The 18,827-nt window shown below is 52.5% G+C and overlaps 1 protein-coding gene across 16 annotated transcripts in view; it reads right to left on the bottom strand.

Moving 5' to 3' along the window:
* Window positions 1–18,827, bottom strand: part of Dysf (dysferlin) — a 202,984-nt gene that overhangs the window by 82,759 nt on the left and 101,398 nt on the right. For all 16 annotated transcript variants that reach the window (XM_021191881.2, XM_029535482.1, XM_021191876.2 and 13 more), the window contains 6 exons: window positions 15,502–15,633; window positions 15,256–15,422; window positions 14,071–14,185; window positions 13,766–13,871; window positions 13,362–13,504; window positions 11,235–11,408 (listed from right to left, as the gene is read on the bottom strand). In XM_021191881.2, coding sequence (XP_021047540.1) covers window positions 11,235–11,408; window positions 13,362–13,504; window positions 13,766–13,871; window positions 14,071–14,185; window positions 15,256–15,422; window positions 15,502–15,633 — 837 coding nt within the window. The remainder of the gene's footprint in view (window positions 1–11,234; window positions 11,409–13,361; window positions 13,505–13,765; window positions 13,872–14,070; window positions 14,186–15,255; window positions 15,423–15,501; window positions 15,634–18,827) is intronic.

Here is an 18,827-nt window from a genome sequence, read left to right as displayed (position 1 = left end):
GCACACACACACACACACACACACCACATATACACACAAATGCACGCATGCAAGCACACACACATACACACATATATACATACACACACACACACACACACACACACACACACACACACACATACACCTTGATGCGTCTGCCACTAAAGTGGGGAGAGGGAGCAGGCTCTTCTGGGAATGGACAATACAGAACGTCAGCCCCTTGTCCTCAGCCCAGCCAGATACAGGCTTCCTACAAGCAGGCAGCGTACCTGGCTGAGCACATGCAGGGAAGTTGCCCACCTCACAGGACCCACAAAGCATCACTGCTTGCTGAAGCTACCAGTACACACACACACACACACACACACACACACACACACACACACACATTATACCTGCCCTCCCACCTCCCTTCACAGTGCCTCTCTCTGAGCTGCTGGCAGTATTTTCTGGATCCATATGCAAGCACTGTGCCCGCAGCCTGAGGTTAGAAGAGGCATTCCTCTCCCTGGGACTTACACAGGGGCTTCGCCAGATATTCCAAGCCTGGCTCAGGGCCTATTAGAATTCCTCTTGAGAATTCATGAGGCCTAGGTTTCCTGCCCTGCCCTGCCCTGCTTCCCAAAGAAGGCCCAGCCACCCTATATGGTCCACAGGGTTCTCTAGCCATCCCCATCTGATCTGAGACCAGGGATTACTTGGGGAAAGCACTTTGGGAGGCAGGGCAGATACACTCCTAGAGCCAGGCAGGGGGACAACCTGGAGCCTAGCCTGTCTCTGACCTCACGTATTGGGTACAGAGACAGACAGACAGACAGACAGAGACATAGAAACAGAGAATGAGACAGAGAGATACATACACACAGAGAGAGATAGAGACAGAGACTGACTCTCCCAGGGGGTCTGGACATCACCCTAAACAGACCCCATTAATGTCTGAGAGCAAGCAGAGAAATCCCTCCCTACTGAATGTCTGTAGACACTGAATTGGGGCTTTAGGGTAGGGACATCCTAACACCAGCACCTCACTTACGTTCAAACACCAGGTATACCCTGAGACCCCTTTGTCACTTCAGAGCTATCGCCTCTCCAAGGGGCCAGGGAAATCCACTCTGAAACCCAGCCTTCCAGCACCCTCATGTACCCTGAAGGGACCTCACAGACATCATGTTGTTTTGTTCCTTTCCATGACATTGATGTGTAATATGCTGGTTAATATACCAAATATTCTGATCATGGCTAATGTGGGCTCCAGGAGGGTACCACAATAGCCAGGCACTTCCAACAGTGCTTGGCACAACAAGGCCTTAAGAACGTCACTGAGTTGGTGGATCTAACCCAGGACAAGGCCTGCCTTGTCTGAAAGCATCTTTCTCCAGAAGGAAGACTAGGGCTAAAGCAATTCTCAGGGACAAGCTGAGGAAAGGAACCCAGAGAGACACCACCCAAGTCAGCGTGTGAACGGAGGCCTGGTAATACTGGGACCAGTCAGTCAGTAGGCAACTCTCTACCTTCTCCATCATCACGATGTAGTAATCAAACCCAGGGACCACCCCCAGAGCTGGACCTTGGAACTTTCAAGATAGAGAACAGAAGCCCGGGTGCAGACAGCGGAAGACATCCCTCAGAGAACAAAGAACAAAGTCTGAAGTGTGAAGCCACCTCTCAGACGCAGAGGAGACCAGGGCAAAGTTTTACGTCCTGGGGAGTGATGCACTCTGAGGACCACCCCGAGCCATGTGTAGTTAAAGCAGGAGGACCGGCCGTGTGCCTGGAGTTCCCAGGGTGGAGAAAGGAAAGGCAGCCAGCACGGCAGATGGCAGGTTTCTGAAACCCTGGATCTCCTCTTTGGCCTGTGAACACTCTGCCCTGGGATACTCCCGTGGCGAGGCCACTGGTACCCTAAGCAGGTTTGAAGCATCCCTGGTTGTCTAGTTAGCTATCAGTAGCATACCCCTTAGTCATGACTGCCAGGAGAGACACTGTCAGAGGTCACCTAAGGGAAGAGCAGTACCCTTCACTTAGAAACATTCACTAAAAAGGGGATGACAAAGCCACTGTCCTCAGAACCTGCCATTCAGGGTCTCTATTGAACTATGTCACTTCTCCAGTCCTGTGTTAAGCAATTTCTAGCCCAAAGCTCCACTTCTTCCCCTCTAGCTTGCTTAAATGTCTTATGCTCACCTTCCTCCTTCTGCCGCAGGGCCTTTGCACAGGCTGCCCTTCCCACTCGGCACACCCTTTCTGCTCTCCTAACTTTTTTCTTTTTGGCTGCCCGCTTTCAGCAGCTTGCCACCTCTCCAGTTTGTCTTCTGAAGGAAGCAGAAAAGGCATGCAGAAACAATCTTTATACCACACACCCTGGTCATATCCCTGGCCCAGAGCTGGCTCCAGTGACAGAAAGCTCAGCCTGCCTTATCTTGGGCAACATGGGCAGTTCAAGGACCAAAAATCCCAGACAGGAGGAAGTTAATTGAGTGTTCCCCTCGCCTCAGGTCTGACTCTGCCTTAGGAGGAACCCCTAGGATTTCTTGGTAACCAACAGGCTGCTCTGTATGTCAGAAGGGCAGAGCAGGATTCTTGGAGCTTCCCTTTTGGGAAGGTTTCCTGCAATAGGTGTGGTGTAATCGTGGGTGGGGGAGCGAAGGAGGGCTGAGGTGGCAAGTGGGAAAACTGGAGTGGGATGCCTAGTGGGACTCTGTGAACGCCAGGTGTCATGGGATGCCACTGCTGGGGTCTCTGCCATCTGCCCCTCACCCACTCCTACCCAGCCTTGTTGGCCTAGGGCATTGGGTTTCCCACAGTCACATTCTTCACTCCATAGCTCATGCGGAGACTCCCAGGCTGGGGCTGGCAGCCATGCTGTCTGTGGCCACACACTGTGTCCTAGGGCAAGCTGTATATGGGATCCTGTGGCTCCCTCGGCGGGGGACTGGGCGGCCTCCAACCCACTGCTGCCCGGCAGGAGGCCATGGATCCCTGAAGGAGCCTGAGGCAGTAGAGAATAGAAAGTAGGCCTCGGAGATGCTATGGAGTGCCCCCAAATGTCCCCAAAGCTGAAGTCAAGTCTGGTTGGGCCTGTCCAGTACTGACCTCCAAGTCCTTCAACCAAAAGGAGGTGGGCAGGTTCCGGATGCCTTACAAAAGGGATGCCCCCTCTCTTATCCAGATGAGATGGGGACCTAGAAAAGGCCCAACAGCATGCTTGGGGTTCTTTGAGAGCTATACACCACCAACCAGGAAGGTTACTCCAGTCTCAAAGGGGAGCTCTGAATGACCTGTATTCTGGGGGACCCTATTAGCACCCATGTGGGGAGGTAGGAGGGAGACAGTGAGGAAAGGGTGGGCAGAGCAATCACAAGCTTAGAAGGCCGGGGACCATGCCTCAGATGCCACACCATGGCTGGGGGAGGAATCAGCAAGGCCTCAGAGGACAGTTGGGACCATCCAGGAGACTCCTGGAATTCTCCCTGCACTGGCCAGGTAAAGCAGAGAGCCATAACCTAGCACAAGCAGGTGCCCTCTTCCCCCTTCCAGGAAAGACTACTCCCATCACAGGACCTGAAGAAGAAGCAGGAAGAGCCTGGTGTCTGGACCACTGGGAAGGACCCTACTAGCAGGAATTAAGCACCACCCATCTGTCCGTTCCTGCAAATAGGGCTAGAGACCCCAGGGTAGTAAGTGTTGAAGCTGCTCCTTAGCCACAGGGTAGATTATAGACTCAGAGCTCTGCAAGGCCATTACTAGACAGACAAGGAAACTGTCTACACTTACAACTTAAGAAACTATATTTCAGGCTGGAGAGAGGGCTCAGTGCTTAAGAGCACTGATTGCTTTTCCGAAGGTCCTGAGCTCAAATGCCAGCAACCACATGGTGGCTCACAACCCTCCATAATGAGATCTGATGCCCTCTTCTGGTGTGTCTGAAGACAGCTACAGTGTAACTACATTTAACAATAAATACATCTTTGAGCCAGAGTGAGTGGGGCCAGAGTGAGCAGAGGTCCTGAGTACAATTCCCAGCAACCACGTGATGGCTCACAACCATCTGTACAGCTACAGTGTACTCATATACATAAGATATATAAATATTTTTTTAAATGAAACTATATTTCAAATCAGAGGTGGCTCGTGGGATCCCGTGGCATGAGAGAAGAAGAAGTTTCAGGGCAGCCTGAGTTACAGAGTGAGGTCTAAGACAGCCTAGGTTATCATGAGACTCTATCTAAAAAAAGCCAAAGGAAACAAAAAAGGAAAGAAAACCCACACACATCTTGGAAATGCCCCACGTGCTCCAAGCCTGAACTGGGGGTCCTGGCTGGGCCTTGTCTGGAGAGCTGTCATTGGCTGGCAAACCCTCAGATGACCCTCCAGATCTCCACTGTCTTCACTGTGACCCCATCAGCAGCTCTGTGGGAACATTGGGATAACATAGAGATGGACCGCTTTCCCTGGTTCCCATCAACTGAATCAACAAGTTGTCTTCAAACTGGGTTCCTAATGGAGCCTGCCTCCTAGGGCTGGTTAGACATCATCTATAAACAAAGTCAGTGGCCACAGGCGCCTGTGGTGCGTGACCTAGGACAGGACATGAGGGACCTCCACAAGCAGCCAGGCCGTTTACACCTTCACAGTGTGGGCTATGCTGGGTCTGTCACAGATGCAGTGCCCATCAGGGCACAACGTGGTGACAGGCCATCCAGGACTGACATTGGTTCTGTGCCAGCAGAGGTGTATTTGCCAAAACAGGCCACAGGCCAGATTTGGCTGGTGGCCCGCAGTGTGTTAACCCTGGTCTATTCTTGTTTTACTATGCCATTATCCTCCCCGTCGTCTGATGGGCGAGAAAACTAAGGCCCAAGAGCGGCCCATCTCTCCCCTGAAGTTAAACAGTGGATTCTCTAACAAGACCAAGGTTTCTCTCCCAGAATCCATCAGTTCAGAGCATCTAAGCAACGTTCCGGATAACTGCAGAGGACTGAGTGCCAGGCTGGAGACCAAAGTCACACCCAGGACCCAGGGCACTCTCCTGGCTGCCACCACACAAGCCCCACACGAGACAGCAGGCCAAGACCAAGGGAAGAAAGCCCTTTAAAAGAGGGAGTGAACTGGAGACCTCCCTTCCCAGTCAGGTTTTAAGTAGAATAACAGGCAAGGGTGCAACCCCATTTAATTTGCAGCTGGAACCAGGGTTTGGACTCAGCCGCTAAAGTCTTCACTAAAGTCTTTGCGAAACTACTGCCTGAGAGCTTCAAGGAGTTGGGAAGGCACCAGGCAACCTGGAGAGTGCACAGTGCCACGTGTGGGCTGATCCGGGCCCAGTGTCCTCCCAAGGTCTCCTCCCTCTGTGCGCATGTGCAGGCTGAGGAGACACCCAGGGCTGGTTCTTTCCTGTGCCAGCTGCCTCAAGAATTTCAACAAGTGTCTGTCCCACTTTGCCTGGAAGTGCCCTGATTCTTCACATCTGTTTTCTTAGAATGACTGTTAATAAATACCCCAGGCCAGATTTTTTAAAAATTAGGAAGAGAAGAACATAGACCCTCGCATGTGACATCATACTCAGGGCTCCAACTGTGCAGGCACACACACTCAGGGCCTCAACAACTTAAAACCCAGGTTGGAGCAAGGCAGATACAGGGCCCATATATTTAGGGGACATTATCAAACTGTCCTCTCTAGCAGGCAAACAGGAGGGATGGGAGACCCTGATTTGAATGGGGTACCAGCCCTCAAGTCCTAGCTAGCACAATGCCAGGTAGGGAACAAGTGCTTGTTTCAGATGGTCAAGAGCCCCAAGGATCTGGGAATGGGGATCAATTGGGTAGAATGCTACTCTAGCATGAGCAAGGCCCTGCCTGGGCTCAGTCTGCAGCACTATGTAAAGCTATAATGAGTAGTGCACACCTGTAATCCCCATTGAAGAGGTGGGGAAGATCACAAGTTCTAGGTCACCCTAGGCTACATAGTGAGATCAAGACCAGTAGTCCGGGGATACACGAAACCTTGTCTCAAGAAAGGAACCTGGGGGCCCATATACAAAGCAGTCCTCCAAGAAGTCAGCCACCTACAGCCATAGCCACTCAGGAGGCAAATCTTTGAAGGAACTGCCTCGCACAGGAGGAACAGATATAGGAACTAGGCCGGAGGTACCAGGCACACAGCATGGCTTCATCCAGATCCAGAGATAGCCCCACCCTGGCCAAATCACATGGGACTTCATTTCCAGCCAGCTCAAGTCTTGAGTTACTTCACACTGGCACTGACTGGCCTTTCCTTGATCCTCTTCCCAGCCCTTACAACTCACAGCTGCCCTTCCCTGCCAATGGCCCAAGGTGGTGACACCTGTCTCCAAGGGTTCTCACGACTTTGGTCTCAGCCCACTTCAGGCACTGCGGGCTTCCTGGGTGGCAGCTTCCCTGGTTGGTGAGATGGAGTCACCACACCTGGCTGCCCCAGGGATCTGAGCTGCCCATTTGACTGAGTATCCAACTCAGTATCCTTGTAGGGAGCCAGGATACCCAAGGATGCTAGCTTAGCCAAGTGCAGCCTTCTGATGCTTCAGCTCTTCTCTCCCTGGGGCCACCCCAAAGCGCCCTGGGTGGGGGAAAAGATAGACCAGTGAGAGTGAAGGTAGAAATAGTAGTTGGTGGTCTGGCCAAGAGTCAGAAAGTGCCTGAGGAGGGGGAAGAAGCCCTAGGTGGGTGCTGGGACAGATGCAGATCGATTTCTTCTGTAGTAACACTCGGGACCTGAAGAACCATCTATGACATCACTACACCATAGCTGCACCACCCAGTGTGACGGGAGCTGCACTTCCTTATTCTGGTTACTTTAGAAAAGAATTTAAAGAGCCATGTGTGGATCGGAGCTAGGCTAGCTGTCCCCAACTGTAAAACGGGCTAATATCAGCCTACAAGGCAACATGTAAACCTATCTGCATGATCTGTGATATGTGGTTAAAAAAGATACAGTAATTCTTTCTTAGAAACTTGGACATCCTAGAGGAGTAGATAATGCCAGGGGCCTGACACTAGAATTTAGCCATCATACAGACACATACGCAAGCATCATATCTGACAAAGGTCAGGAGAACACACACACACACACACACACACACACACACACACACACACAGGGGTAGAGGGATGCATCCAACTTCCCAAGGCTCCTGCAGCTCCAAGGCTCACATGTCACATGCACCTTTGAGCATGGAAGTTTTTCTCAGCTCTAGAAGGCACCAAGGCCGCCAGCACGCACTTCAGGCCTGTCTCCCCCCTCCCTCCCAGCAAGGCTGCTCAGCAGCTCAGGAAGCTTTGCCCCTCTCACAAGGCCAAGTGCAGAGGCAGGGCTTGGAAAAATCCTTGTGCCTGGAGGGCAGGCCTAGGGCAAGGGCAACAGGACAGATTCCGTGAGCTCATCCGCAGCAGCCGTCACCAGAGTTCCCAGAGAGGCTGGTGGCGTCAGGAGGGGGGTGACTGGGTGGGAGCCGGGCGGTGGTGGTTGTGGCGGCAGTAAGGGGTGTGGGGTAAGGAGGAGGCTGATGGAACACGCTATAATAGCGGCTTTGTACTCCGACTCCCAGCTCCCTGGGAACGCCAGGAAGATTATGAAACCCGGTGTCTTTGGGAATGCCAGGATATTAGCTGGAAAAAGAATAATACGAAAATAAAATAATGCGCGGGATGGAGACAGCAGACGCTTAGCAGACTGAGCCAGGGCCTCCCGCTCTGAGGAGGGAGCCAGGCTTGGCCCCTGCCGCTGGTGCTAACGAGCAGACAGGGCCTGCCTTCCAAAGAGACGATTTCCAGAGGGAACTGGCAGACCAGGCCCAGCCCTGCCAAGGATGCACAGGCCAGGGGAGGGGTAGCGGAAGGCAAAGCATAACCAGGCCTGGTGTGGCGGCCCAGACATCCAAACCCATCAGGTTCCCAGGAGGTTCCCTTAACCCCACCCACAGTCCTTCTCTGGCTCTTTCAAGATCTCTATAATCACCTCCAAGCACCCTCCCCCTCAGCATGGTCACCCTGGAATAACTATAGAACAGCTAAGATACAGAAGGCAGCAGGCTTATTCACACTCACACATAAGTACCTCTCTTCCAGACCCAAATCACACAGGAGCTCCTCACGGACCAAGCTACGAGCACCGAATCCACCAAAGGGCAGCTGTACAAGCAATCTGACCTTGCCCCCACCATCCATGATGCTGGTCATACACCCAGCATCTCTCAGAAAAGCATCGAAACGGAGGTCAATGCATGCTATCTTCTGTCCTCGTTACTCAAAGATGGCCCTGCAGCCAGCAGCAGCCGCCGCCCTTGGGACCTTGTTAGATGTAGAAACTCTTGGTACCGGACCCAGACACTGCATCAGAGCCGACACTGTAACCAGTCCTTAGCTGGCTTCTGCTCGTTAGCCTGCACAGTCACTGCTAACCTTCCAGGGTTGCTGAGATAGCATCTCTTCCATGAGTGATATAACAGAGTCCCAGAGGTGTGGGGGGCAAACGCAGCAGGATCCAGAGCACCCTTGAAGCCTGCCACCCTATCACACTTACACCTAGGTCAGAGCAGGCATCAGCAGACATCAGGGACCAGCAGTGGTGTGTCCTGGTGACAGAACACCAGGTGACCTGTCCTGAGATGCAGCATGGGCGTGAGTTCTGGTCCCTGGGCCAAGACACCAGAATGTTCCAGGACAAGGCCAGGAAGCTTAGACCAGACTAGAAACATGTGAAGGTAGTGGTGGAAAGGGAGTGTGGTCTGGGGCCATGCAGGTTGTGATCTGAGTCGGAGTACTCATGTCTCATGGGTATGTGGGGCTGAAAGGATTCCATGCGCTCCATTACAAAGTGATCCAGGCAGTTACTACCAAAAGGGATAATGGCTCTGTCCAGACACTGAACTCCTAAGGACACTGCAGAACTCTGTGTGGTACACCATAGCAATCAGACTATCTCCCTCAGATTCTCTGGCAGTCATGTTCCCCAGAGATGCAGAGGGATTCCTGGGGCTGGTTCCTTCCATGTGTCATAAGCTAATCACAAATGAATCGAAATCCACCAACCCTTCCATGTCTGTCAGTGTGACATGTGACTTCTGTGATTCTCCCACGACATGCTCCTCCATAAACAAGAGTAGTCAATGTCACTGCTTCTGGGAAATCTCATGACCACCCTGCCCCCATTCCTTCAGTCATTACTTTAAGAATCTTGGGCCCACATCTCCCAGCCTTGCTTGACTTCCTTCTCCAAGGAACCTGACTTCATGTGTGTGTGTCTCTGGGTACCTCTAGCCATATGTCACACCTCTCCCAGCTGACACTCAACTCCAGCTCCTCCTGCTTCCTTGCCCTGGTGGTCTGTGGGGCAGCCACTAGATCTGCTGTCCTCACACAGCTGCACCGAATGTCAGACTTATCAGAGCCAGCAGTGAACTCATAGCAACACTGGGATCACCCTGTAGTTTTACGCTCTCAGCTCCCTTCCCATCTAACATCACTGAGCCTCTAACGCCCCTGTGTCTCCTTCTGACATTCTGATTGCCACCTTAGTCCTTGGGCTCCTTCTTCATGTGGTTGTCTCATCCCTGGGTCTTCTGACATCTCCCTCAGTTACTTGCCACAGATACTTTACTCATGGTCCCCAATCCCTGCTCCAGCCAGACCTCACCTACGCTCAACATAGCCCCAGCTCCCTGATGCCCATAAGAGCCCCAGACCTGCCCCCCAGAACCCTCTGCTTGCCACTATTTCTAGTTTCTTTCCCTTTTCAGAATGTCCTCTATCAAACCTAGTGATGCTGCCAATCACAGAGCCCAAGTGTGGTCACCCTGAACCTCCCACCTGCCACCGCAGGCACAGGGCCCAGTGCAGGCACCCGATCAGCTAGGGCCATTTTCCTCCCAGAACTGAGCCACTCTGGGCTGTCCATAGGGGAGGAGGGCGGCGTGACTTTGTCTAGCTGTGGCTATCAGGATGTGGCATGTCTTCTGCCGCCAGCATCACCACGGCTACCAAGAAGAAAGCCAGCCCTGAAAAATCTCAATTTCTTGCCACCTAATACCAGGCTCCTCTCCAGCACTTTCCAGCTAAGTGAGGCTCAAAGCCCAAAGCCCCTTTGCTCAGCAGCCCATAAGAGTGGAGTTTCTCTGTAGTATACACGCTACCCATCTCCCCAGCCTAACTGGAATGAGCCTACTCCCTTCAGTGCTTGCTCGGCCTTCCTGAAGCTTTCTCCCCCACCGCCAGCCTCAGCCACAGGACCATCCCGAGACCCTGCCAAGTGCCCAGACCAGGCCACCACAGGACAAAGTCAGCCACCCACAGCCGTGTCCATGGAAACCACAGATCTATCTCATCAGCTCCTGTCCTGCCTGACTGCTCTCTGATGACTCTGCTTCTCTCCCAGGCTTCGTCTATGAGCCTGTGACAGGCTGTCACCTGGCCTCCAGAGGGTCTCATCTCCTGTGCTACTGAGATGAAGGGCCTCTCTGGCCAGCTTTTAGGGGCCACCCCTGTCTGCCACCTCCTTCTCTGCTTCCATTCATCACTCCTGGACCCACCCCACTAGACTCTCCCAGGCCTGAAGCTGCCCTGACCCATTGATTTGCACATAGACACTGATATAGACACCCTTGTGTAAACAGGCTAATAACAGGGCCTGCTTCCCAGGTTCATACCCCAGAGCACCCACAAAGAATGCCCATGTAACGCCGACTGCGTGTCAGAAGTGGTGGCTTCATTTGGGCCTTTCATCCTGTCTCCAAGAGTCTCTAGTCCACAGAACAGAGAGCAGAGCACAGGCTGTATGCCATCATCTCTTCCGGGACTCATCCCCCAGATCTTGAGTAAGGAGTCACCAGACCTCTCCAGTCACTCCCAGACTTCTCCCATCTATCCCAGCCCATCTGTGAAGGAAGCTCAAGTCCCTTGGCTTTGCTGTCTGGTGAGCCACTCAGGGGCCCAAACCACCTCTCTCTCTGCTCTCATCTTTACACTCAGTGTCTTTACACTCAGTGTCTTCACACTCACTGTCTTCCAGTGTCAAGAAAGAAGCTGTCTTATTTTTAGGAAGTCACCCAGAACGCTGTTCACTCTCCCCACATGCCACCCCACAGGGACCAAAGCCAGGATGCCTGGCCAATATTCCATCTAAAAGCCATGACCCTGGGGGGGCTCCATGCCTGTCCCACATCAGCCTTGGAAAGGCATGCTGCACCCCACCCAAGCCCAGCCAGATGCAACCCAACGTACCAGGGCCCCCTCAAGGGCAAACACAGCTGCAGGTCCTGTCTTCTCCAGAGGCTCCATGCGGCGGCGCCAGCGGCGGCGGCGGAAGGCATCTGTCTTGCGGTACTCCAGGTGGAACTTCCAGCCAAAGAGAGAGGCGTACTCCCAGCCCTCACCCTCAGCCTCTGCCTGCCTGTGCTGCAGGAGAGAGGAGGCAGCTAAGTGGGAGAGACAGGGCGGGATTCCAAGAGGTAAGCCTGGAAGAGCCACCTGGAAGAAGGTGGCTTTGAGCAGCCTTGAATAGGAAACCCAGAAGGGAAAGGACACTCCTAGTACACAAGGTAGCCGAAGAGGCCAGTGGGGAAGGTCGAGAGCAGCTGGGCTAGACACTGGCTTCTTCAGGGATGTTTATTTGAACTAGGGATGGACTGCCCAAATCCAAGCTTTCCCTCTTGTTTCCTTTTTATCCTTCACATCCCAGGTTCTAAACACAGAAATGGGTCTACAGTTCAGAGGCAAAATATAGAGACTGCTTCCCAAACCCAGACTACTTCTCACCAGGATGTGGGCCTAAGCAAACTGTGAGGGACGCCTGCCTCTTCCCCAAAGGGATCCTTTACCACAGGAAGCCTGGAAACGCCCGGCCCTGGGCTCTGTGAGAGAGTGACATGGCACTGCTGTTAGCTTTTCAACTCAGTCTGAGCCCCCTAAACAAAACCCACACCTCTAACAACTGGATGTCCTCCATGGAGAGGGAGGGGTGTCAGCTTGGTGGTTCACAGCAGCTTGTCCAAAACACGTGAGCTCTCCTCAGACCCCAGACATCCCTCTCTAGAGCCTCTGCTCAAAGGAAGAAGAAAGCCGGCTCCTCTAAAACTGCACTTACAGTGGGAGAGGCCTGGTTCTGCGACCAAAACCCAAATGTGTTCTTAGGAATGGGGAGTAGATGCCAAGAGGATCGAAGGAAGGCAGGTCCTGAGGCTGGGTTAAGCACAGGCATCCCCGGACTCTGGGACAAGCACATGTACGTGGTCATGTGTGCTCACAGGAAGTACTGTGGGCCTGTCCTGTGTTCCAGCGGCATGTTCCGGATAAACACTGATGGCTCTTGTGTGGCCCTTCACAAGCCGACACATTCACACTGTGGCCTGTCACCGGCAGCCAGAAGTGTGGGCTCAGGACACAGCCCACCATTAGGAAACAACCTCCGTGTGAAGACATGTGTGTTACAGGACATCCTGCCAGGCAGTAGCCAATGGCAGAAAACTCAGAGGGTGTACATCTCATCCCTTGTCTCCAGGTGAGGTATCTGCGAGGCTCAAGGGCCCCTGCCAGGCCAAGCCTTGCCTGCCACAGCATAGCCTCCATGTTCTGGAGTCTTCCTCTAGGAAGCCAAAAATAAAGCCCTTCTCTGACATCCTCCAGCATCCGGGACTGTAAGTGAATGCTGCATCCTCCAGCATCCCGGGACTGTAAGTGAATGCTGCCGGGAATGTCCACCTAACTCATATCTACTCTATGTGTTTGTGGGCATCCGTGAGTACCAGGTGTGATCTGTGGAGCCTGGTCTGACCTACATGCTTTGGGTGTGTGGTCTGTGTTGTGATCTGTGTGTCGAGTGTGGCCCATATCTTCTGTATGCTAAATGGATCTGGGTGTGACCTGTCAGTGAATTCTCTGGGTCTTGTGGTACTTTGAATGAGAATGTCCCCCCAGGAATCTGAATGCGTAGTCCCCAACTGATGGCATTGTTTGGGGAGGTGTAGGTGGTCTAGCCATGCTAGAGATACTGTGTCTCTGGGAGTGGGCTTTGAAATGTAAATCCTCCCGCCACTTCCAGTTCCCTCCCTGCTTCATGCTCATGGTTCAAGGTGTGAGCTCTGGGCTTCCTTCCAGTGGCTATGCCTACTCCTCAAATATGGTAGACTCTAGCCCTCTGCAACTGTAAGCCCAAATGGACTCCTTTTCTATAAGCTGCCTTGGTCATGATGCATCATCACAGCAATATATCTATATAACTATAACTAATACATGTCGATAATGAATGCTACAAGCTCACTCGCATAATTGTTAATGCATATGGGTCTACCCGATGTCCGCTGGCCACCTCCATCCGGAAGACCCACTCCCACCCACCTCCCACTGGCTCACCCTCTTCAGTGCCTCCATCTGGCTGAGATCCCTCCTGCGCAGTCGGACCCAGCGTCGACGCCTGTGCGTGTAATACATCTTCTCAACAGGGACCCAGTGTTTTGGCTTTCGGTCTGGGGGTATGGTGATGCTGTACTCCCAGCCTAGGAGGTGGGAGGAAACCTGTTAGTCACTGTCAGCAAATCTCCATCTCTCCTAAGCTATCTCTCTTTGTAGCGCATTCTTAGACCCTGAGAAGCTAAAAACTCTGGTCCTAATTGTTAACTTGAAGTAGAGGTGTTTTCAAGAAGTTTCCTAGGTGAATTAGCCCACTGAAAGTCAGACAACTGCCTGGTGCCTTCAGCTGTCTCACTGGCATACTTGGAGCTGGCTGGGGTGGGACCCCAGGCTGTATGTGTTCCCACCTTGTTCATCAACAGCCCGGTTGAGGTCTGTGGACCACTCTTCATCTTCCCACTTCCAGCCCAGCGGGCATTCAATATCATCCTTCGGAAGCACCTTCTCCCCATTCTAGGGACACAACAGGCAAGTGTGAGGAGATAGACTGGGCACCCACGTGTCACCATTCCTCTGGAGCACAGAGCAGTCATCTCAGCAAGTAGGGGCAGTTGAGAAAACAGCCATCTTCCTGAGTCACAGGCTCTTCATGGGACCCAACACCCAGGACCCCAGAAAAAGCACACACTGCCCACCTGCAGCAACCCCTTACCACATCTGTGTAGTTATCACTCATGTAAATCCACTGGCCTCCAGGTAGCCGGGTCTGGTTCTCAAACACCTCCTCCACGAAGCTCAGGTGACCAGCATCAGCATCATGAAGCAGGCTATTGGGGTGGCAGGGGAGGAGTAACAGGGTCACCCCACTATCTTCTGCCTCCAGGATGGCACGTACCCCAGCCCACCTGCACTGTCAACCTCACTTCGACACAGATGGAGGGGTAGTGCAAAGAAACTGGAACAGAGAGTGAGAAGGACAGGAAGAGATGGTCCCAAGCCAAAGAATGGGCCACCTGAGATACAAGAAGAAAAGAGGGACAAAAAGGAGGCACCAAAGCCCAATGGGTAGCGTTATGAAAATGTCATCAAGCTATACATTGATGATTTAATGCTTGATTCTGTGTTATACTTCAAGCTTACGAAAAAGATACTGGATGTCACACAACTATAAAAGAGAGGACAGAGTGACTGAGGAAGCGTAGAAGGACTGCACGAAGTGGGGCTACTCAGGGGGGTAAGTGATCTGGAACTGGAAGCATCATGTATGTGCAATGGCAGGACACTGTTGTATCACGGAGGACAGGGCACATGGCTGGGTCCTAACTCCACGGTATGCTTAATAATAAAGGACTCTGTGTATATGTATGAGTATGTGTGTGTGCATGCATACCCACAGCGGGGACAGGTTTGTGGGGGAAAGGCTATGCACACATACTATGGCGTGCATGTGGAGGTCAGAGGACAATCTTGGGTGTCAGTCCTCACCCTCTGTTTGAGGCAAGGTCTCTTGATTGTTTACTGCTGAGTAAGCCAGGCCAGTTGGCTCGAAGGTCTCAGGGGATTCTTCTGTTCCCGCTCCTGTCTCCTCATAGGAGGGTTACGGACAGGCCCCACACTGAGCTTTATCATGGGTTCCAAGGGACTGAGCTTCCCAAGTCCTCCCTTTTGGGTGACAAGTGCTTTGCCACCTGAGCCATCCCCAGATCCATCGCACTTTATTTCTGAGTGAGCTATTCCTGCTAAGCCCAGTCCCTTGAGGGTCCAAATCACAATGTCTGTGGCCAGCAAGGCAGAAGGATTCACAGGGCTCAGGACTTGGGAAAAAGGACTGGGCACAAGGGGGAGCAATGGTCGGGTATCCTGGTCTAGCCCTCCACACCCTGGGACTACCACTCACGTCTTCTCTGGACACACGAACCAATCTCCTGCCCAGGCCCAGCCGGCTGAGGGGCGGAAGCTATCTTTGGGTAGTTTGATCTTGCCTGTGACATCAGAAAACTTGGGGTAGGTGAGGCCCGTTGTGCCCCAGTTTCCGACCAGTGCCAGCTTTGTCTGGTTCTCGTACTGTAGACCAAGAAAAGAGGAGAGGTGAAGGGTCACACATCTTCAGAACCCAGGGGCTAGTAGGCTGGCAGGCACTCACCGTTTCGGCAAAGACAGAGAGCTTCCCCTCGGCAAACTGATTGAACTCCTTCTCATCCACAGAGAGCCCGAACCAGAGCTTGATCCGAATCTGCACAGGCATTCGGGCCCCAGGCATGCCTTCCATAGGATACTGGCATCAAAGAAACACAAATACGCACAGCCCCTCAGGACGGGACATAACCACTCAACACCCAGTCAGGTGTACTCTGTTTGGGGGACTACACCAAATGTCATAGAAGTGCTTCTCCCCAAGAGTCCTGTTCATCAAAGAAGACAATAGCAGCCATGTAGGAGCTCCCTATAGATGGGGTCATAGCTACAATAGGGTCTCTAATATCCCCTCCTCCACCACCTTCTTACATCTATCATTTGAGGTAACTTTCCAATACAGTGGAAAAGGCTCATCTCTGCAAGGTCCAGAAGGGTACCCACAACTGGACCCACGAGCCCTCTGAAAAGTGGCCCGCGTAACCAGGGAAATGGAGTTTTCATGATTGGCCATTAACTGATTCAAATGGCTCTGTGTGGCTGCTGCGCTGGACAGCACCATCCTAGAAATAGCAGAGCTCCATGAGAGGAGCAATGAAAGCCACTTCGTTTCATTTTCAGTACTTCATCATGCTCTGGCGAGGCGCGAGCATCGCATCCAATGTCCCCACAATTTCAAGTGCTTATCAGCATGTTAACCACCCTTCGCTGTTCAGCTGGTTTTTATCCCGAAGGCTTCAGAAGCTCTGCCAAGTGGAAGAACCACAACAACCCAACATTTAAAAACACATATATGTTCCCTACGATTACTTCACCGTTTGACTGAAACCAAAGGTCAGATTCGGCCTTGGGGAGCAGAGTTCCTCCCTCTGAAAATGACACCCTGTCCCCTAGCAGAGACAGCGTGGTGAGAGATACCTCACAGAATGAGAGAGCAGAGGGGAGTCTGGGTAGGTTCAGAAGAGGCTGAGAAGACAGGGTGAGGGTTCCCAAGCTGGTGGGAAGCCCTGGACCCCCGGAGGTAGAGCCTGTGCTGAAAGAAGGCTTGGGAAGTGGCACAGACCATTGTTGGCTGACCCTCTCTTGTTCCTCATGTCCACCTCCTCTCAGTTGTCCCTTGGAGAAGTGTGGAGACATTTCTTACCCCGGAACTCCCTGTGGTCTTCACTTCAGCCGTCTCCTCCCTCCGGGTGGCTAGCTGTCCTTTTTCCCTCCAAGCCACCAGCCCTTGGGACATGGCAGGAATTCCTGCCCCCCCTTTCCCTCCTCCACCTCGAGCTCTCCACCACCAGCCTCCCCCAGACGGGGCCAGCCTTCCCAACCCAAAATAGCAACAGCAAATAAAGAAATGTCTAGTTTGGGGCTCCTCTCCTCTGCTGGTGCTCACTTTTTCCAGCTTGGGTTTAAGTTAAGGAACACCAGTGTTTGCTTGGTCTCTGCCCGCTGCCAACATTTTTGTAGCGCTTGCTCAGGAGCTACTGGCAGGCTCATGAACTCCGTGGGGAAGACTTCGAGAAACAATTCTATATCCTTCCCCCCCCCCCTTCACTTGGAATCAGGGAACATTTTCAGCTCACATTCTCTTGGAGGCTTCAGGGCCAAGAGGTCAGAATAGAAGTAGAAGTGTTCCAGAGTTTACTAGCCATTTCTACACTGTGTCCCCTTCCTCAAGCCACATACACAGGAGAGGGGCAGCCTGTAAGAGCTGCTGGAAGATGGAACTTGAGGTTAGGGACAAACAAAGAATGTCCTCAGATGGTCCGGGAGCAGGTGGGAAGGTCATGGTTCCTGCCACACACACACACACACACACACACACACAAACAAACACACATACACACACACACACACACACAAAACCCTTCCCCTCTGAAAGACCAATCCCCTAGTGCACCAATTATCTCCGTCCTGGCTGCCTTAGAGTTAGTTGCTGTGATGAAACACTATGACCCAAAGCAATTTGGAGAGGAAGGGTTTATTTCCTTCCAAATTGTTGTTCATCACTGAAGGAAGTCAGGAACTCAAACAGGGCAGGAACCTGAAGGCAGGAGCTGATGCAGAGGTCATGGAGTAGTGCTACTTACGGGCTTGCTCCCCATGGCTTACTCAGCCTGCTTTCTTATAGTACCCAGGACCACCAGCTCATGGGTGACACCACTCACAATGGGCTGGGCCCTCCCCCTTCAATCACTAAGTAAGAAAATGCGCTACAGGCTTGCCTACAACCCAATCTTATGGAGGNGTTTTTAAAAATAATGTTCACTCCTCTCAGATGACTTTAGTTTGTGTCAAGTTGACATAAAACTATCCAGCACACTAGCCTAGGGTGGATCTCCAAGTGCTGGAGCAAGGGACAGCCCCAAAGGGAAGTGGAGGGGTGGGGAGAAGACCAAGCTTTCCCTGACCACCTAGCTCACCAAGTACTACCAGCACTGTCCAATTCAGTCCGCGGTTGAATTAGGTGGACAGCCTCGTTCTCATTTAATCAGCGGGAAGAAAGTAGGCTATTCAAGAGCATTGGTGAGCTGCCCAAGGCTAGATAGAACTCCAACCAGCACTGACAAGCCATTCACACAATGACGACGACGACGACGACGACGACGACGACGAAGACGACAGGTAGGGCAGCAGACAGCAGACGGCTCAGCTCAGAAGAGTCACGGCTGAGATGTGGTCATGGCGACCTCCTGGAAGCTTGGAGGTATGAGGTAGAGAAGGGAGAAGCTGCAAGAGAGGCTTTGGGGAAACGGGCTGGGAAAGAGGCAAGGCTGAAGAGGCACTGAAGGCAGAGGCATTCGGAGCAATTAGAAGCAAACAGGTGACTTCCTGGCCACTAAGAGTAGCTGCATACAGAGAAGGCATCTCATAAGGTACACACTGTGTCCTGATCCTATGACCAAAGCCACCTGGGCTCTGTACCCTAACGTCTGCCCAGAGAAAAGGACGGGGGCGCCCCCACAAGCACCCACGCACGTTCCCTTCATCAGCAGTAGCTTAGGCCACTGGGGAAGATCTGGAGGCCATCTTAGAAGCCAGGAAGGATTCTTGAAAGAGATCAGACCCAGTAAGCAATAAAGTTTTGAATATACACATAAACATACACAAGCACACACACACACACACACACACACACACACACATACACATACACATAAACATACACAAGCACACACACACACACCCATAAACATACACAAGCACACACACACATACACACACACACACACACACAAACACACACACACATACACACGGGGCCCTTAATTTGCTGCTACTCCCCCTCCTCCTCCTCTTCCTCCTCTTCTCCTTCTCCTTCTCCTCCCCCTCCCTCCCCCC

This window comes from Mus pahari, chromosome 2 (assembly GCF_900095145.1).
Source record: "Mus pahari chromosome 2, PAHARI_EIJ_v1.1, whole genome shotgun sequence".
NCBI lineage: Eukaryota > Metazoa > Chordata > Mammalia > Rodentia > Muridae > Mus > Mus pahari.
This window is presented reverse-complemented; position numbering and strand designations above follow the sequence as displayed.